General features: G+C 68.6%; 5 protein-coding genes across 5 annotated transcripts in view; 2 read left to right on the top strand and 3 right to left on the bottom strand.

Annotated features, from left to right (window-relative positions):
- Positions 1-385: 385 nt before the first annotated feature.
- Positions 386-6,290, top strand: CHLNCDRAFT_142094 (hypothetical protein; the record flags this gene model as incomplete). The annotated part of the gene is made up of 15 exons (XM_005850258.1): positions 386-399; positions 516-609; positions 699-972; positions 1,219-1,257; positions 1,448-2,381; positions 2,580-2,689; positions 2,891-3,080; positions 3,307-3,480; positions 3,719-3,871; positions 4,086-4,165; positions 4,551-4,884; positions 5,081-5,238; positions 5,468-5,593; positions 5,835-5,913; positions 6,146-6,290. 15 exons carry the CDS (start codon positions 386-388, stop codon positions 6,288-6,290), a joined length of 2,904 nt encoding a protein of 967 aa, XP_005850320.1.
- A 602-nt stretch (positions 6,291-6,892) lies between these two features.
- On the bottom strand, positions 6,893-10,207 carry CHLNCDRAFT_142093 (hypothetical protein; the record flags this gene model as incomplete). Its single annotated transcript, XM_005850004.1, has 9 exons — positions 6,893-6,976; positions 7,209-7,291; positions 7,491-8,086; positions 8,300-8,502; positions 8,695-8,800; positions 8,960-9,040; positions 9,244-9,398; positions 9,505-9,674; positions 9,955-10,207. 9 exons carry the CDS (start codon positions 10,205-10,207, stop codon positions 6,893-6,895), a joined length of 1,731 nt encoding a protein of 576 aa, XP_005850066.1.
- A 248-nt stretch (positions 10,208-10,455) lies between these two features.
- Positions 10,456-14,960, bottom strand: CHLNCDRAFT_56032 (heat shock protein 70; the record flags this gene model as incomplete). The annotated part of the gene is made up of 13 exons (XM_005850003.1): positions 10,456-10,987; positions 11,223-11,527; positions 11,682-11,808; positions 11,963-12,086; positions 12,259-12,404; positions 12,589-12,657; positions 12,855-13,109; positions 13,296-13,465; positions 13,675-13,768; positions 13,996-14,159; positions 14,348-14,564; positions 14,765-14,816; positions 14,923-14,960. 13 exons carry the CDS (start codon positions 14,958-14,960, stop codon positions 10,799-10,801), a joined length of 1,950 nt encoding a protein of 649 aa, XP_005850065.1. The 3' UTR covers positions 10,456-10,798.
- Positions 14,961-15,433: 473 nt separating this feature from the next.
- CHLNCDRAFT_142091 (hypothetical protein) lies at positions 15,434-17,850 on the bottom strand (the record flags this gene model as incomplete). Its single annotated transcript, XM_005850002.1, has 8 exons — positions 15,434-15,907; positions 16,077-16,166; positions 16,373-16,475; positions 16,581-16,681; positions 16,798-16,991; positions 17,153-17,378; positions 17,478-17,640; positions 17,786-17,850. 8 exons carry the CDS (start codon positions 17,848-17,850, stop codon positions 15,434-15,436), a joined length of 1,416 nt encoding a protein of 471 aa, XP_005850064.1.
- Positions 17,851-18,230: 380 nt separating this feature from the next.
- CHLNCDRAFT_142090 (hypothetical protein) overlaps positions 18,231-18,949 on the top strand; it is a gene marked incomplete at both ends in the record, with an annotated part of 2,239 nt that continues 1,520 nt past the window's right edge. The window contains 2 exons of the mRNA XM_005850257.1: positions 18,231-18,268; positions 18,420-18,834. Coding sequence (XP_005850319.1) covers positions 18,231-18,268; positions 18,420-18,834 — 453 coding nt within the window. The remainder of the gene's footprint in view (positions 18,269-18,419; positions 18,835-18,949) is intronic.

Raw genomic sequence — 18,949 nt, 5'->3', positions numbered from 1 at the left:
CTGCGCCGCGCTGCTACGGGGTACCATCCCGATGCTCCGATGGCCTGAGACAGACGAGGCGCTGGAAGAAGGCCCTGAAAGTGCTCGCCCTGAGCCCCCGCCGCTGATCAGGGCGGGTGCCCTGAGGGCCTTCGGCAGGGGCAGCCAGATCCAAGTGTGGTTTTGGTGCAACGATGAATGGCCAGGGTGCCTCTGGAAGCGGCCGTGGGCCGAGAAATGCGGCAAAAGAAAACGTGCGGAAACTTGGTGTGCAGGCTGTGTTGGGCCTCCGCAGCCCCCTGACTCCTCTTTGTGCCTTGCTACGGGCAGGGCTGTGCACCAGCAGCACTAGAAAGGGCTTCTGTTCGGCCCATCATCCTGAGAGGCGAGGAAGCAGGCCTCCAAGATGGACGTGAACTCGTTCCAAGGCGATGTGGACCAGATCTATGTCAGGCACGTTGCAGGCAGCGTCGCCGGGGCCCTGCATGCCGCCCATCAGCGGGACTCTCACCGCGCCCCTGCCCTCCCACCCGCAGCGGCCTGCCTAGCAATGTGACGGAGTCGGAGGTGGCCCAGTTCTTTGGCACCATCGGGATGATCAAAATCGACAAGAAGAAGAAGGCGCCCAAAGTGCGGCGCCGCCCGCTCCCGCGGCCTCGCCTCTGCTTGGCTGCTCTCCTGCCTAACAACTCACCACCTCACACACGCACCTCCTGCAGATCTGGCTGTACCGTGACAAGGCCACGGGCATGCTAAAGGGTGATGCCACTGTGACGTTTGAGGACCCCTTTGCCGCCGCCTCAGCCCCCAGCTGGTTCAACGGCAAGACCTGGAGCGACGGCGTGAGCGTGCTGCACGTCAGCCTGGCAGAGGCCAAGCAGGACGCGGGCTACGGCGGCGGCGGCTACGGTGGCGGCGGCGGTGGCTACGGTGGCGGCGGCGGCGGCTACGGCGGAGGTGGAGGCGGCTACGGCGGCGGCGGAGGCGGCTACGGTGCGTGCGCGCTGCGCCTGCTGGCTTCTCCTGACAGCCTGGCGAGCCAGCCTCTCCTGCTACCCCTTGCTGTGGGGTCTGCTGGGGCTGTGAGGCACCGCCGTGGCTTGCCGTTGCCCACTCCTGCTGCTGCTGCTTCCGTGCTGCGAAGCGGGCTGCTGTCCTGCCAGCCCGGCCTGCCTGCCTTGCCTGGGCCCCATACTCACCCGCTGATGGCTGCGCCTGCTGTGCCGTGGTGTGGTGCAGGCGGCGGCGGCGGCGGCGGGCGTGGCGGAGGCAAGCCAGGTGGGTTGCACCTTTGCGGTGTGGGAGGGCCCCCCGAAGGGTCGGGCCGAGCGTGTCCTGAGCGTGTGTTGGGCCCGGGCGCGTCGTTGGGCGTGGGTGCGTGTCCGCGTAGAGAGTGTGTGCACGAGTGAGCGTGTGTGTGAGTCGTGTCGGTGGCTGTGTGTGTGGCCCCGTCCTTCGGGCGGTGCAGGGCCGTGGTTGTGTGCGGCGTGCGGTGGGAACAACGGCGACCAGCGGGAGTGCGTCCAGTGTGGGGCGCCCAGGGCGCACGCGGACCAGGCGTTGGGGCCGCCGGTGCCCAGGGGCGGTGGCGTGGGCGTGGGAGCGGGTGGCGTCGCGGCCGCAGCCTACCAGATGGGCGGTCAGCAGGGTGGCTACGTGGCCGCGCCTCAGCCTGGGATGGGTGTCGGTGGGTACTCCAGCTACCCGGGGGCTGCCCCCCAGCAGCAGCAGGCCTACCAAGTGGCGCCCACCGCGCACTACGCGTCCGCGCCGCAGCAGGCGACGCAGCAGGCGCTGCCCACGCACTACGCCGCCGCGCCGCAGCAGGCGACGCAGGCGGCGGCGGCGGCGCAGATGACGCCCGCAGCCGCCGTCGCCCCCGCCTACGCCATGCCTCCACAGCAGCAGCAGCAGCAGGCGGCTGCTTACGGTTACGACTATGGCGCCGCCGCAGCCCAGCAGCAGGCGTACGGCTATGTCGCGCCGCCGCCGGGGCAGCCTCAGGCGCCCTACGGCGGCGGCCCTCCTACCATGGGCGGCCCACACCCGCACCACATGCAGCACCAGCCCGGCATGATGGGTCCGGGCCCCGGCTACGGTATGGGCCCAGGCCCTCCCCGCGGCATGGGGCCAGGCATGATGGGAGGCCCGCCGCCTCCGCACCACCCCGGCGGCTACATGGGCGGGCAGCCTCCGGGCATGATGGGCGGCCCCATGGGCGGCCCACCTGGCCCCTACCACCAGCCCTACTACGAGCCAGGGTACCACCACCATCACATGATGGGGGGCCCCGGCATGGGGCCACCGCCTGGCATGATGGGCCCAGGGCCCTTCCCGCACCGCCAGCCCAACGTGGCGCCCAAGCCGGGCGACTGGAACTGCCACGCCTGCGGCAACCTCAAGTGAGTGGCTGCGTGGGGCGTGCCTCCTGCCACCTGACAGCTGCCTGCTGCTGCTTGGTGCTTGCCGTGGTGTGAGCCCCAGCTCCGGCACCAGCGCTGCCTCGACGGGGCCACGCCCCACGCCAGTGCCAACCTGTCTGCTCTGGTGCTGACGCGCTGCGTGCCGCTGCGTGCCGCGCCTCCCGCCGCCGCCCGCAGCTTTGGCTGGCGCGAGGCCTGCAACCAGTGCCGCGTGCCGCGGGGGCCGGGCATGCAGCCGATGGGCGGCCCACCCATGGGCCGCATGCAAAACGTGCCGGCCAAGCCAGGTGGGAATCCATCCCGCTGCTGCCATGCACGCCTTCCTCATGTGGCATCCCCGCCTGCTCCTGGCCATGGCCGGTCGCCTGCCTGCTCCTGCCCCTGCCCCCGCCCATGCCTGCCTGCGCCTGCTTCTCTGGCGAGCTCTCTGGACCCCAGGCCTTGCACCCCTACACTTCAAGCAGCCCTCGCCCCTCTGCCTGCCGCAGGCGACTGGCTGTGCCCCTCCTGCTCCAACCTCAACTTCCAGTGGCGCGACGCCTGCAACCAGTGCAAGCACCCCAAGCCCGAGCACGCAGCGGCGCTGGGGCCGGGTGGCGAGGTTATCGAGCCGGGGCTGCAGCCCGGGCAGGTGGCCAAGCCGGGAGACTGGAAGTGCGGCAGCTGCGGCAACGTCAAGTGAGCGCGGCGGCCGGCTGGCTGGCTGGCAGGGCGTGTCTGCCGCTTGCGCTTCTTTGAATGCCTGCAGTGGAGCCGCCGGGGTGGGGCAGGGCTGCACGCTATGCGCTGCGCTGCTGCAGCCCGCCCCATCTCCTGCCCCTCTGCCTGCTGCTCGCTGCCCCAGCCGTGGCCTGGCCGCTCGCCCCAACCCCACCCTGCTCCCTGCCCCGTGCCCCTCCCGCAGCTTCCAATTCAGGGAGGCCTGCAACAAGTGCAGCACTCCCAAGAGCGAGGGCGGCATGGAGCTGCCAGCGGGCGCGGTGGGCGCGCCGCAATACGGCGGCATGCCCGGCGGCGCCGGCGGCGGCCTGCACGCCAAGCCCGGGGACTGGAAATGCGCCGACTGCGGCAACCTCAAGTGAGTGGGTGTGTGGTGGAGGCCTGGCTGGGTTCTGGGGGCCTGGCGGCAGCCTGGGTGCGCTGAAGGGCTGCCGGTTGGTGGCGGGGAGGTTGGCAGAGGTCGGCACCTGCCACCTCCTGCTGTCTCCTACTTCCGTGGGCGCTGCGCCAGCCTCTGCACCCGCCCCCTGCTGCCCGCCGAAGTGGCCCCCTCATCGCCGCTGCCGCCGCCCCCGCCACGCGCCTGCCTGCTGCAGCTTCCAGCGCCGCGAGAATTGCAACCAGTGCGGCAAGGCCAAGCCTGAGAACGCGGCTGAGGCGGGCCTGGAGCTGGTGGCCGACCCGGGGCTGCAGCCAGGCCAGATGGCGCGCCCGGGAGACTGGCGCTGCACCAGCTGCAACAACATCAAGTCAGTGCGGCGGCGGTGGTGGTGGTGGTGGTGCGGTGCTGTGTGTGTGTGTGTGTGTGTGTGTGTGTGCAGAGGCTCGTCTCATCCTTGCCCAGCTTGCTGAGTGTGTGAGTGTGTGAGTGTAGCTGCCCTAGCAGCTGGCACCTGCCCCAGCTTGGCCCGACCCATCCTCTCCCGTGCCTGCTCCCCTCCTGCCCCGCCCCTGCGCCTGCAGCTTCCAGTGGCGCGAGACCTGCAACAAGTGCAGCGCAGAAAAGGCAGAGGATGCACAGACAGTGACAGCCACGGTGGTTGGTGGGGGGAGTAGTCAGCCGGTTTCCAGGGAAGGTGAGGGGCAAGGTGTGGGTGTGTGGGTGTGGGTGGGTAGGGCGGGGTGGGGACACATACGTCGTGTGTGAGCGTGTGTGGGGCTCAAGGTAAGCACGTACGGTGACAGGTACGGTGGTGTCCCCAACCCTCTCTCATCCCCAGCGGTTTGCGGCCCAGCCTCCTCCCCCCCAGCCCCACACGGTGGGGGTGTGGTGGGGCGGCGGGGAAGAGGTCTGCGCGCCACAAACCGCTGCTCACGCGTGCCCTCGCGCTCCTCCGCTCAGTGGCTGGGAGGGTCGCCCACGTGTGGGGTGTGATGGGGAGGAGGAGGCTTCAGCTGTGCATGCTGCTGCTGCTGCTGCTGCTGCAGGCGACTGGGCCTGCCCGTCCTGCGGCAACAACTGCTTCGCATTCCGCACCCAGTGCAACCGCTGCGGCACCGCCAAGCCCGACGGCGGCGGTGGCGGCGGCGGTGGCGGCTATGGAGGTGGCGGCGGCTACGGCGCGCCGCCAGCTGGCGGTGGCGGCTATGGCGCGCCGCAGGGCGGTGGCTATGGTGGCGGCGGTGGCTACGGTGGCGGCGGTGGCGGCTATGGTGCTCCTCAGGGCGGCGGCTACGGCGCGCCAGCAGGAGGCGGCTACGGCGGCGGCGGTGGCGGCCGCCGCCGCGAGGGCGACTGGGACTGCGAGTGCGGCAACAACAAGTGAGCGGCTGGGGCTGGGCAGACTGCTGCCTGGGTTTGAGTCACAAGCCGTACTCTCACTCGCCCTGCTTTTGGCCAGGAGTGCTTCTTGCGGGACTCACTGGAGCCTTTGCTCCCGTCTATTCTGCCCCTGGCATGCTTGCGCTGGCTGTCTCATCCATCTTGCTTCCTTCCTTCTCTGTCCCCACCCCTGCAGCTTTGGCTGGCGCGACCGCTGCAACAAGTGCGGCAAGTCCAAGGGTGGCGGCGGCGGCGGCGGCGACTATGGCAGCGGCGCCAACGCCGCACCCGCCGGTGCCCCGCCGCCGCGCGCGGCCGCCGCGCCGCCCCAGGCCGCGCCCCAGGGCCCTCCAGGTGTGACACCACGCTGCTCTGCACCCCAGCCCAGCTTGGCGGCACGCCACCCTTGCTTGCCTCCCTCCCTCTCAGCGTGCCAGGCTGCCCGGCAGTCGCCTCTGGCCCTGCTCCCACGCCCTCCCTGCTCCCGGATGTGCCCCGCTGCTCCCTCATGCTCACCCGCCTGCGCGCCAGCCACCTCACCACCACTGCCAACACAACACGCACCCACCCGCCGCCTCTGCAGGCAAGTTTGCCCCCGGCGACTGGACCTGCACGGGCTGCGGCAACGTCAACTGGGAGCGCCGCAAGGCGTGCAACCAGTGCAACACGCCCAAGCCCGGCACTGTCGACACCAACCGAGAGGGCGCGGGTGCGGCCAGCGGCCAGCGGGCTGCCGCCCGCCGCCTGCCGGCCGCCGCCGTGTGTTGCGTCCCTGCCCCCGGCCTGAGCTGAGCCTGGCGCTGGGCGATGCCTCCTGGCGATGCCTTGCACCTCGCGGCTCCGTGCCTGCCGGCCCCGCGCTGGCTGCTCCACCTGAAGCACGCACACACGCACCGGCTCACGGCCCACCTGCTCGCCTGCCCCCGGGCCTGTTTCCTCTCTTCCCGCAGGCGGCGGCTTCAAGGAGCGCGACGACGCCGAGGCGGAGGAGGCGCGCCGGCGGCGGCGTGAGCGCGAGCAGAACGAGGAGTGAGCCCCCGCTGCCGCCCCGCCGCCGCTCCCGCTGCGCTGCTTGCTGCCTTGCAGTGACGTGGCGGCCGCTCCCAAGCTGCTGCGCGTGCTGTGTGTCACGGGTGGGACAGCGAGGCGTACTGCTGTGTGTCAGCCACGCCGGGACCCTGGGGCCTGCCCAGGGTGCGTTTGGTCTCAACTGGTATGCTTCCCTCACTGCCGCACCCCCGCACGCACCCCCTGCTCGCAGCTATGACGAGTTTGGCCGGCCGCGCAAGTCGCAGAGCGCGGCAGACCGGGAGGCTCGCGAGAAGGCGGCTCTTGAGCGCCTGCAGTCGCGCTACGTGCCAGAGGGCGGCGGCCGGGAGCGGAGCCGCAGCCCGGCGCGGCGCTGAGCTGCCCGCGCGCTGCAGGCGATACTAAGCTGTGCGCTGTGCCAGGCCGGGAGCCTGCTTCGACGGTCCTCGCCCTCCCCGCCGTTTCGGCATGCGACGCACGCCAGCTGGCAGCCGCCGGGGCGGAGCCATCCGTCTCGAGCTGCCTGCACAATGGAATGGACGACCCCACGCATTCCTTTTGACCCCTCTCCCTTTCCTTTCCTGCTTCTGTTTGGCCCCCAGCCCTCTCCCTTCTTCCCCATCCCCATCTCGGCTGCCGGGCCCAGCCTCCGCACTGCGACTTGCCACAGGAGGCACGGAGCAAACCTCCTCTGCTGCCCTCGTGTCCCCCTGGGCCTCCCCTGCTCCGCCCTCTTTCACTCGCTCCTTCCATTATGTCTGTCGTGGCGGCAGCCCCGCTGCGCTGTGCGTTCTGTGCTGTGCTCACTGTGCTTCTCAGTTGTTGTGTAACACGTTCAACGGTCAGGTGCACGTTCAAGGTCAGGCCTAGGCAAGATTCCATGCAATCGAACCAACAACGCCGGAGCCTGGCGGGCTCCTTGCCACCCAAGCTGCTCGAGGCTGCTGGCCGCTGGAGCAGGCTGTTGGCTTGTGCAGGCTCAAGGCTGCCAGCCGCTGAAGCCGGTGGCTCTGTCGTGCAGGTCTTGTGAGTAGCTGCCATCCATGAGCTCCACGCCGCTCACCTGCAGGCGGCAAGGTGGCAGGGACAGGCACAGAGTGAGGCAGCGCTGGGCGGCGAGTGGGGCCAGGCCACTGGCAACGGGCTGACCGGCCAGCTGGGCAGCGGTGGCGCAGCACGACCAGTGCACGCCAGGCAGCGCTCGGGAGCTACGGCCTATGTTGGCCTGCCGCCCGCTCTCCTGCTTGCACCAGGCTCGCCGGGCACCGAGGCAATGGGGTGAGCACAGGGCGCACCTCTCCCAGCAGCACGCCCGCGTGGATGGCAGCACCTAGCGCCACTGCCTCTGCTGGGTCCACCCCCATCTGCGGCTGCACCCCTGCGGCAGCCAGGCTCGTTGCTCCCTTTGAGCACGGCAGCATAGCATACAGCAGCGCCTGCGCCTGCCCTCGGGCTGCCGGCGGGCCGGCGCAAGGTTGGAGGGCGGGCGACGCAGGCCGGCGGCACACCCAGCCAGGGCAGCGGGACAGGCGCTCGGCAGGCTGGCTGCCACAGCAAGGTCCAGCAGCAGAGCCCACCTGTGATGCGCCGCACAAACCGCTGCACGCTGGGCAGCCGCGTGACCTGCCCCACCAGCGCCACCTGGGTGATGCGGCGCGGCGGCGGCGCCCACCTGTCCCGCTGCCCGCCGCCGCCCTCCTGGATGCTGCTGCCGCCACCGCCGCCGCTGCTGCTGCCGCTGCCGCTGCTGCTGTTGCCATTGCTGCTAGCGCTGGCCGCCGGCCGGCCGGGCACTGCGTCTGAGGGCTTGACCGCCCACTCTATGAACAGGGCATCCCCCAGCGCCTCCAGCACATTCGCCATGAGCTGGAACAGGTCGGAGCTGAGCTCCTCGAACCGGTGCTGAGTCAGAGCCAGCGGGGCGCCGCCGCCTGGCAGCGCCACCTCGGCGCTCTCCGCCCCCGCCATCGCTATCTTGGCTGCCTCGGCCGCAGCCATGGCCCACTGCAGCTGCCCTGGATCCGCGGCCCCGCCACTGCTGCCGCCGCCGTCACGAGCCGCGCACTCAGCCAGCAGCCAGTCGGCCAGCCGGGCATCGAAGTCGTTGCCGCCCAGGCTGGCATCGCCAGCGGTGCCCAGCACTTCCATGATCCCCTCAAACGCCTGCAGGATGCTGCAGCAGGGTGCAGAGCGGGGCGGCGGCGGCAGCAGCGGCGGGATGTAAAGCAGCAGCGACCGGGGCTGACTTGGCAGAGGTGGCGCCGGTATAGCGTATTAGTATAGTATCTATACCGCATGACGGATGGGAGCACCAATTTGCCGCACTGGCAGCAGCCTCAGCTGCAAGCTTGCGTGCCCAGCTGCGTCCAGGCAGCCAGCCCCCCACTGAGCTCGCCTGACGTCAAAGGTTCCGCCACCCACATCGAACACCAGCACCGTGTCGCCGTCGGCGCCGCCGTGGATGCCGTAGGCCAGCGCCGCCGCCACCGGCTCCTGCAGCAGCTGCACCGCGGGGATGCCCGCCTGCTGCGCCGCCGCGTGCGTCGCGCCCTGCTGCGCCTGCTGGAAGTGGGCGGGCACGGTGACCACCTGCGGCCGCGTGGTGGCAAGCGTGGCGAGGTGTGAGCATTAGCTATTAAGCTGCCTGGGCATGTGTGCGGCGCAGGAAGGCGAGGAGCTGCTGCGCGCTGGCGCAAGCAGCCGCTCAAGCGGAGGCGGCAGGCAGCGGCAGCAGGCCTCGGCAGCGAGTGCTGGCGGGCCGGGCCAGGGGCGGCCACCCACCGCGCCCGTCACCGCCTCCCCCAGCTGCTCCTCTGCCGCCTGCTTCAGGTGCTGCAGCACCCAGGTGGAGAGCTCCTCAGGCGTGAGCATGTCGTCCAGCGCAGGGCTGCACCCACAGAGCAGCAGGGTGGTGAGGCAGGCAGGCCGGGGCAGCAGCAGCAGCGGTTCGGCATGACATGCAGCGTTGGGCTGCTGTTGGGCTGCACTCGCAATCACGAGCCGGTCAACACACATGCGGTCACATGCGCGCACACACACCACACACCAGTACACTGCGGCCTCGCCGCGGTCGCCCTGCCCGACGCTGTACCCCAGCCGTGCCGCATCCTCTGCCACCTCTTCCGCCCTGCACGCCGCCAGGCAGCCCCAGGGAAGCCATCGACGGTTCAAAGCAGGCAGCAGGGAGGCGGAGCACGTGTGCAGCCACCCGACAGTTGCCACCCGCCGGCTGCTCAACCGATCCTGCTGGAGGCTCAACCCCTGGCAACATAGCTCTACTCATGCAGGCTGGGCGATGATATAGCAGCAGTGGCAGGAGAGGAGGCTCACTTCTTGCCCAGCAGGCGCTTGAAGGAATGGAAGCAGTCGGAGGGGAGCACCCTGATGGCGCCCTCCTGGGCCTCGCCTGGCTGGCGGCTGCTGTAGGGCGTGGCATAGCCTTCGGGTGGGTCTATCACCGCCTGGCCCACCAGCATCTTGCCATCCTGCGGCAGGAGGGGCAGCGGTGGAGCAGTCGGCTGCATGGCGAGCGGCAGCAGCGGCGAGGCGGGGTGGTGGCAGCAGGTGCCGCCAGCTGCTGCCCGCTCCCACCTGGGCGATCGCCACTATTGATGGGACAGCGGCGCAGCCCTGGGCGTTCTTCAGCACGCGGGGGGCGCCGCCTTCGAGCGTGGCCACGGCAGAGTTGGTGGTGCCCAGGTCTATGCCCACCACTGCTGCTCGAGGTGCGACTGATACACGCCGTCTACACCGCACCCGAGCTGCAGGGCCACGCCGCGCGCCGCTGCCATGCACCCATGTCGCGCCTCCCCCTCTCAGCCTGGCCTGGCAGGCCATTCAATGAGGATGTGTCACAAAATACGCTATGCTAGAATCGATGAAAAAACAGGGCAAGTGTTGGGCATGGCAGGAAGGGCGGGGCGCCATGCGGCGACGGCGATCCGGCAGGCAATGCAGGAAGGTGGTTCGCATGCGGGTGGTTCGCAAGCTTGGCCACGGGATGCCGATAATGAAGCTACCAGGATGGAGGCGGGCAGCGACCGGCGAGGCGCACGTAGAGATAGAGGCAGCGCAGGTCAGACGGCATGGCCTGCGCCCGCTTGCCGCTGCTGCCGGCGCCGCCGCTGCGGTGACTGGCGGCGCTCCTGCTGCGCGCCGGCCCAGGCTGCTCCTTGCCACGGGTGGCCAGATCCCCCTGAGCCTCCAGGGATGCAGGATCCGGGCTGCTTCTGCTGTTGCTGCCTCTAGCAGTCGAGGAGGACGAGGCTGTGCAGCCCCTGTGCTGGCTCACCATGGTGCTGCCTAGCGCTGTCAGCCACTCCAGCAGGCTGCTGCAGCCTGGCCCTCGCCTGGCTGCCGCCACCACGCACAAAGCTGCCGTTAAAAGTGCGGCTAGAGTGCCTGGGCGCGAGGGGAGCAGCCTGAGAAGGTCCATGTGCTCATTGGAGTGCCTGGCTCAGCACTGGGAGGTGCAAATAGAGTGGTAGGCTTGCAGGATGAGCCTGAATGTCCTGTCGTCGCTGGCAGTACGGTGGTTGAATTCTTGTGAGCTGGTTTACAGCAGCAGCAGCTGACGAAAAAACAGAATGCAGAAGGGGTGTGCTCGGTGCACCCCAGCAAGTATGAAATGCTGACGGCAGTACGAAATCAAGAGAGTAGGGGCCTTGTGCTGAGGGCGGGTTCATTGAAAGGGGAGAGACGGTTGGGCTCAAAGCAGGGATGGTGTTTCTATTTTGTGCATGCATACAAGTGGGCCCTTGTGCCGCACTCCAAAACAGCGCGTACATACAACTGAACGCAGCGGCAGCGTCGAGCTTGTGCACAGTGCCGCTGCATCAATGGCTCGGCAGCTGCCAGGTGGGCAGCGCAGTCCACGGCTGCCTGATTAATCCACCTCCTCCACGGTGGGGCCCTGGCGCGCCCCGGCGCCAGCACCCATGTCGGGCATGCCGCCGGGCATGCCGCCGGGCATGCCGCCGGGCGCGCCGCCGGCCGAGTAGAGCTTGGCAAAGACGGGGGAGGCCTGCTCCTCCAGCTCCTTGCGCTTAGCCTCAAACTCCTCCTCCTCAGCCAGCTGCAGCAGCAGGGGTGAAGGCAGGCAGCGCTCAGCATCCAGGCCACTCGCAGCGTCGTTCGGATGGCGCCATGGCAAAGCGGCGGCGCGTGTCAGCACAGCAGGCCTGCTGCCCGCTGCCCGCTGGCTGGCTGCTGCCGCACGCAGCTGCGCACCGTCCCCACACAGTCACCTCTCCACAGCAGTCCCCGCACCGCCTTCCAGCAGCTGCAGCAGCAGCAGCCCACCCACCCACCTGGTTGTGGTCCATCCAGTCCAAAGCCTCATTCACCGCCCGCTCCAGCCGCTCCTTGTCGCCGGCATCAAGCTTGGGCGCCACCGCCTCGTCCCGCAGCGTGTTGCGCACCGAAAAGGCGTAGTTCTCCAGCCCGTTCTTGGCCTCCACCTTGCGCCGCGCCGCCTCGTCCTCCGCCTTGTACCGCTCAGCGTCCGCCACCATGCGCTCGATCTCGTCCTTGCTAAGGCGCCCCTTGTCGTTGGTGATAGTGATCTTGTTCTTCTTGCCGGTGGTCTTGTCCTCGGCAGACACGTTCAGGATGCCTGCGGGCCGGGGGACGGGAGGGCAGCGGGACGGGAGGGCAGGTCGTGAGCAGCACATCGTGGGATGGGGCAGGCCCTGCTGCGTGCGCTGGCAGCCCTGCCCCGGCATACACTACTGGTGCAGTCAACCCCAAGGCCTGCCCTCCCCGCTCACCATTGGCGTCGATGTCAAAGGTGACGCTGATCTGGGGCACGCCGCGCGGCGCGGGCGGGATGCCCGTCAGCTCAAACTTGCCCAGCAGGTTGTTGTTGCGGGTCTGGGCTCGCTCACCCTCGTACACCTGCAGCAGGGGCATCGGGTGGACGCTTGTTTGAGGCATTGCTTGTGATATGCTTTGTGAGTAATTCAATCTGCAGGTCCCTCTCAGTTTGATTGCTGTCCAATCAGCTGACCAGCTTTTTCCAATGACCAGCACGGCTGGCCAAGCGACTGACCTGGATGAGCACTGCGGGCTGGTTGTCGGAGTATGTGGAGAAGACCTGCTCCTTCTTGGTGGGCACGGTGGTGTTGCGCGGGATCAGCACCGTCATCACGCCGCCCGCCGTCTCCAGGCCCAGGCTGCAGCGCAGGGCGGGGTCGGATCCGGTAGCAGTCGTGTCAGCAGCAGTCAGCACGCGGCTGGGCTGGCGCAGGCAGGAGCCGGGCAGCGCTGGAAGGATGGCTGTCCTTGCCCTGCACACACTCCTCAGCAGGCCCTGCGCCTCGGCCCCAGCCCGGCCCTGGGCCTCACCTGAGCGGCGTGACGTCCAGCAGCAGCAGGTCCTGCACGCTCTCGTGCGTCTCGCCCGTCAGGATGGCGGCCTGCACGGCGGCGCCGTAGGCCACCGCCTCGTCAGGGTTGATGCTCTTGCACAGGTCCTTGCCGTGGAAGAAGTCCTGCGGGGCGGTACAGCAGGCGGTACAGGACGGTCGGCACATGGCACAAGCGGCAGGGGAGGCAGGCGGCCACGTGCTGCCAGGCAGGGAGAGCGCCAGGCACCATGCCAGGTCGGCACGCTGTCTTGTCTGTCTGCCCGCTGCCCACCACCCAGGCCCGCACACCACCGAGCCAAAGGCTCACCTGCAGCATCTGCTGGACCTTGGGGATGCGGGTGGAGCCTCCCACCAGCACCACGTCGTGGATGGAGCCCTGCAGGGGGAGCGAGTGGCGCATGGCAACTTTGGGTCAGCAGCAGTAACTCAACGGTAGGTGGGCGAGGCTGCGGCACCCACGCACTGAGGCTGCCTGGCTGGGCTGGCCGGCTGGCCCCAGCCCTCCCAGCCCTGCCTGCCTCCCTCCTGGGCACCACCACCACCACCACCACCACCACCACTGTTCAAGCCCACCTTGTCCATCTTGGCGTCCGACAGCACGCGCTCCACGGGCTCCATGCACTTGCGGAACAGGTCCATGTTGAGCTCCTCGAAGCGGGCGCGGGTGATGGAGGAGTAGAAGTCGACGCCCTCGTACAGCGAGTCGATCTCGATGGAGGCTTGGGTGGAGGAGGAGAGGGTGCGCTTGGCGCGCTCGCACGCGGTGCGCAGGCGGCGCAGCGCGCGCGCGTTGGCCGACACGTCCTTCTTGTACTTGCGCTTGAACTCCTGCGGTACAGGGGGGCGGTACGGGTTCAGTGCAGGTTGGCAGTCCAGGCACCGCAGGCAGGCTTGGGAGCCGGCGGCAGCAGGGCGTGTGTCATGCGAGGCTGGCACAAAGCAGCATCAGGCTGGGAGAGGCATCGCCAGCCCCGAGCGCTGCCCACAGCAGCGCCACACATCCCAGCATCCCACCTGCACAAAGTGCGCCACCATGCGGGAGTCGAAGTCCTCGCCGCCCAGGTGCGTGTCGCCCGCGGTCGCCTTGACCTCGAAGATGCCCTCATCAATCGACAGCAGGGAGACATCAAAGGTGCCACCGCCCAGGTCGAAGATCAACACATTGTGCTCCGCGTGCTTGGCGCCTGCGGGAGGGAGGAACGGGTGGCAGGACGGGCGGGTGTGGACAGTCAGCAGGCAGGCAGGCGGGAGAGCGGGTGGGAAGCGGGGCACGCGCTGCGCATAGCAGCGCAGGGCGGCGGTGGCAGCCAGCTCACTCAGGCAGCTCACACAGCCAGCTCACACAGCCAGCTCACGCAGCCAGCTCACGCAGCCAGCCCGGCAGGCGGCTCACCCTTGCTGCGCTTGTCCAGGCCGTAGGCGATGGCGGCGGCGGTGGGCTCGTTGATGATGCGCAGCACTTCCAGGCCCGCAATGGCGCCCGCATCCTGCGGCCGGGGACAGGCAGGGAGGGCAGGCAGCAACGAGTCAGGGGAGCACGGAAGGTTGTGGTGATGTGCCGCGCCAGCCACAGCAGTTCTCAACTGACAACAGTACAAAGCAGCAGGGGAGATGGGGGATGGGCAGGGGGCAGCCCCAGCCCGCCTGCAGCCCCCCAAACAGCCCCCTGCCCCCGCCACCCCTCCCAGCCCGGCCCCCCAAGTCCCCCACCCACCTTGGTGGCCTGGCGCTGCGAGTCGTTGAAGTAGGCGGGCACGGTGATGACTGCCTTGGTGACCTTCTTCCCCAGGTACGTCTCCGCCGTCTCCTTCATCTTGGCCAGCACCATGGAGGAGATCTCCTCCGCCGAGAAGCGCTTGCGCTCGCCCTTGAACTCCACTGCAGGGAGGGGGGCAGCGGCAGGACGGCGTGAGCAGGTTGGGTGGCAGGGGGAGGGGCCCAAAGTGTGGGGTACACAGCGCTGGGTGTCGAGGCAGGAGGCTGGCTGCAGCTTGCGAAGCTGCCCTGCTCCCCACTGCTCCTCTCCGCACACCTCCTCCCTGCCCCCCTACTCAGGCTCCGCTCACCGTCGATCATGGGCTTGTCTGCGGGGCCCGCCACCACCTTGAAGGGCCAGTGAGACATGTCGTCCTTAACGGCGGGGTCGGAGAACTTGCGGCCGATGAGGCGCTTGGAGTCGAACACCGTGTTGGCGGGGTTCATGGCCGACTGGTTCTTGGCCGCGTCGCCCACCAGGCGCTCGGTGTCGGTGAAGGCGACGTAGGAGGGGGTGGTGCGGTTGCCCTGCAGGCCGGGGACGGCGGGTCATGTGGGGAGGGCGAATCGGCATGGTGCATGGATCCGGGGCAAGGCAGTCATCTGGGGCCGAGCCGCAGAGCACACAGTCTGGCCTGGGAAGGTTCTGGCTGCCTCTAGCGCGTTCCGGTCGGCGGCAGCCCGCAGCGGCATGGCGCGGCACGAGCGGCACAGAACTTCCTGCGCACCTGATCATTGGGGATGATCTCGACTCTATCGTGCTGCCAGACGCCCACGCAGCTGCAGGCGGTGGGAAAAGAAGGGGGCGGTGAGCAGCGCGGCAGCGGGCGGCGGCAGCACAGCATCCTCCCTCGGCGCAGCAAACCGGAAGCCGCAAGACCCGCACCTGTAGGTGGTGCCCAAGTCGATGCCGATAGCCGTCATGGTTGCTGCTGCGCTGTGCTCGCTTGCTTGCAGGGGGAGATGATCGCGGTGCGCGGGGATGGGAGGGCGCGAGAGTTGCCTTGGAGCAGCTACGGTGTGTGTGTGTGAAGAAATGTGAGAGAGGAGAGTGAGAAACTGGATCGGGGCACGAAGAAATAGGCGTGGGAGGGCGGGGGTCTCGGTGTTTCTCGGGGGTTCTGGAGGCGCCTGGCGGGTCCTCGCAGCTTCGACGCTCAATCGAGAACTCTCTGTGCAGTTGCAAACATGCAGATCGAGGCCTGATCAGCGCGCGTTACAATCGCAGGGATCAAGCTGCATTTTGCCAGCGGCGGGCAAGGGCGAAGGAGGCGGCGCTCGGCGGCGGCGCTTGGCAGGCCCTGACGAGCAAATTACAAAATGCGGCTGCATATTCGAGCAGCATATTCAAAATTATGTATAAGACAGGAAAAAGGGGGGCACACTGTGCTGCTCGTTCAGCGCACGAGCGGGTTGGCCCAGCCGCCCGTGGGACGCGCACCCGGGGGCAGCGCCGCCTCGCGCCACGCTCTGCACGGCGCCGACAGGTCGCACAGGTTTGTGCCGGTGATGAGGCACACCAGCGCGGCGCCCAGGCCCAGCAGCAGCACCAGGCCGGTGCGCGCGGGGGCGCGCAGGCGCGGCCAGGCCAGGCGGGCGTAGAACGCGGTGGGCAGCAGCAGGCTGCAGCTGATGGAGCCCAGGCCGCCCAGCAGGCTCAGCGCGCTGCCCAGCACATCGTACGCCGTTAGCGCCAGCGCCGTGCCCGCGCAGAACAGCGCCAGGCGCAGCCCGCGCTCCGCCCAGTGCAGGGGCGGGTGGTAGTCGCCGGCCGCGTCGCGCTGCAGGGGCAGCACCGACAGGATCATGTCTTGCAGGCACAGGTTGAGGCCCGGGTACTTGGTCAGCGTGTTGACCAGCACGAAGAACGCCTGTGCGGATGGGATGGGGCAGGCAAGGGAATGGGAGGCTGGTTTTGGTTTCACACACGCCGGCGGCTCAACCCGTGGGGGATTGGGGCCAGCGGCTCAATCAGTGGAAGCTTCCCGCCGGCATGCCATGCGCGGACGGCAGGCGTTCTGCGGCAGGCAGGCGGCGCACCAGGACGCGGTGCAGGGGCACGCGGCAGTGAGTTGAGTACCAGGAGTTGTGGGCCAGGTCTAGGGTGAGCAGCGGGGAGGCACTGTCGCCCTGCAGGCACGCGCGGCAGGCAGGCGGCAAGGCGCAGCAGGCGCGCAGCAGGCGGGCTGGGTAGTCAGGGCTGCGCGCACGCCAACACCATGTCGCTGTGGTCTGCTGAGAGGGGCAGCATGTTGCCGCTCGTTGCAGTGCCCCCAGGCGCCCCACAGCTACCCAGCACCAGCGCCCGGCAGCACCCCCAGGCGCCCCAGTCTCACCCAGTACCAGTACCCACAAGCCGCCAGGGTCGAGTAGGCGGCCAGCATGATAGCAAAGGAGGCGGCCAGGGCGGCGGGGAACTGCGCCGGCCTGCGCATGGCCCTGCGAATGGCTTGCAGCCGGGGGCGCAGGTTGCCACCGCTCCTGCCCAAACAGGAGAGCGCCGAACGGCCAGCATCAGTCAAAAAAGAAAGGGCAGCGCCTCACGTTCTCAGCGCCGGCAGCGTGGAGTGGGCGGTGGCGCTGAGCGAAAACACCCCGACCGCCTGGATGATGCCCGCGCTGGCCAGGTGGTGGGTGGGCGGCGGCTGCGGGCGGGGGGGGACACAGGCACACGCTTGCACCGCAGGTCCAGAACATTACACGCACCTGCATCAGGCCAGCGCACGGCACACCACGGCACGAGGCGAGCGCCGCGCCCCACCTGCTGCGCCATGGCTGTGCGGCGTGGGTCCAGTCCCAGCAGCGCCGCCACCATGACCACCACCAGCCCGCTGGAGGCCAGGCCCACCACGGACAGGCGGCTGAGGCGGCGCAGGTCCACAAACAGCAGCGGCAGCAGCAGCAGGGTGGCCAGCGCGGCGGCCCAGTGCATGGGGCTGAGCAGCGGGCCCAGGCCTGCAGGCAGGAAATACAAAAAAGGCAATGAATAAGACAGGCAGGGCCGGAGGTTCGGGGCGGTGCAAGGCGACACCGTGCTGGCAGGCTCGTGCTGGCAGCGAGTGGGGTGTGGTCGGCGATGCCATGGAAGGAGAGGGGGACAGGCCCGCACGGCGCACCTTCCGCGGGCAGCAGCAGCTCCAGCTGCTGCCAGGCCACCATGATGAGGATGCAGGAGCCGCCAAACAGCTCCAGGAAGGAGAAGAGCATGACGGCGCGCAGGCCCGCCCCGCCCGCCGCCGCCTTGCCCAGCTCGGGGTATGTGCGGGGCGTGTGGGCGGGCAGCAGCTGGAAGGTGCTGCAGATGAGCTGCCCGCTCAGCGCAAACACGGGCAGCAGCAGGGCCTGCGGCAGGGCATCAGCGGCGGCAGGGGACGTCAACCATCAAGCCCAAGAGGCGAACAATTGTGGTTTGGTGGGCAAGACCACGTGCAAAGCCCCTACCTGTGCCGCAAGTGCGGCCCAGCCGCCCCGCATCATCGCGTACGGCATCCCCAGCAGCCCTGTCCCCACGAAAATGTTCAGGATGTTGAACGCCGTCTGGAAAGGCGTCGTGCCTTCCTGTGTGCTGCGGCCGGGGTCATTGCCATCACCACCGCTGCCAGCACTGCAGGCACGAGCGACAGCGGTCAACAGGTGCTGCGTGCCCGCCGTCGGCGCCGTCACCACCGCAGCCAGGATACACGCACACGTGATGGCGACATCGTTATGTCTGCCGACACCCAGCACAGCCAATTTGAAGGGTCACCCACTTGGTTTCTGCAAGCAACGGCAGAACGAGGTCATCACGGTCGGCAGAAGCAGCGTCTCCCGCCATGGGCCCCAGGCCACTGATTCCGCAGCGATGGCAGTGCACTGTTGAAAACGAGCCTGGGGTTGCTTCGGGTCAGGAGGCAGAGGAACGAACTGTACTGCAGTTATGTACAGTGGTGAGCCGTCCTCGCCGCCATTTTGGCGAATGACAATCCAAGCATAGATTGGAGACCCCCGAAGGGCCGTCCAGGCCGGGACAACGAACCCTACCAACTTCTTCGTCTCTGTGCCGCTCACTGGGCATCAGAAAGGCTGTGAAGGGCCAATCCAGATCGATCACAGGCGGCAGACAGCCCCAAAGAGTAAAACGCCGCTGGCCAGCAACACTTGGCAGCGGCGGGAACGCAGCGGCCGGCGGCTCCGGGCACCACGCCTGCCGGCAGCATGGCAGACCTGCCGATCATCGAGGTCCAAGAGCAGCTGTGAGTGGGCAGCAGCCATTCCACCTTGTGGAGGGCACCTTGCACTGTGAAGCGCTGACCCGATGGCGCGGAACCGGTGGCTGGCCTGTGGTGGCCTATGGTGGCGGGTGCTGCAGCTCTGCCACCACTCTTCATGCCGCACCTGCCGCAGGTTGGCGCACCTGCAATCTGCGCGTGCGGCCCTCACCCAGACGCCCCCCGGGCTGGGGCGTGATGAGGTGGGCGAGGTGATTGAGGAGCTGGCCAACTCTGGCGCCCTGCTGGCCACGGTGAAGAAAGACCTGGACGCCATCTACGCCCGGCTGCGCGGCATGCGGCACGCGCTTGCGGCTGCCTACCCTCAGCATGCTGTGCAGCCGGCTGGTGGGCAGGCAGGCTTGGAGGAGGAGGAAGCGGAGGCGGAGGAGGAGCGGCGACGACAACGGCAGGGGCGGCCGGCGGGTCAAGGAGAAGAGGAGCGCGGAGCAGAGCAAAGGCAGGAGGCGCAGGGGGCAGAGCAGCGGCAGGAGCAGCCCGGGGAGCACCCATCGGAGCAGCTAGTAGCAGCCGAGCAGCAAGTGCGGCAGGTCGGACCGTAGCCTGCTCCACCAGGAGAAGAGGCCTAGCGGGCTTTGCTGCGCCGCCTTGGTGCCATGATGTGGGTTGCAGAAGTGCCGGCAATGCGACCTTCATGGCAGTTTA

Source organism: Chlorella variabilis (assembly GCF_000147415.1).
Source record: "Chlorella variabilis unplaced genomic scaffold CHLNCscaffold_4, whole genome shotgun sequence".
Lineage (NCBI taxonomy): Eukaryota > Viridiplantae > Chlorophyta > Trebouxiophyceae > Chlorellales > Chlorellaceae > Chlorella > Chlorella variabilis.
Note: the sequence above shows the minus strand (reverse complement) of the source record. Positions and strands in the feature narration are given on the sequence as shown.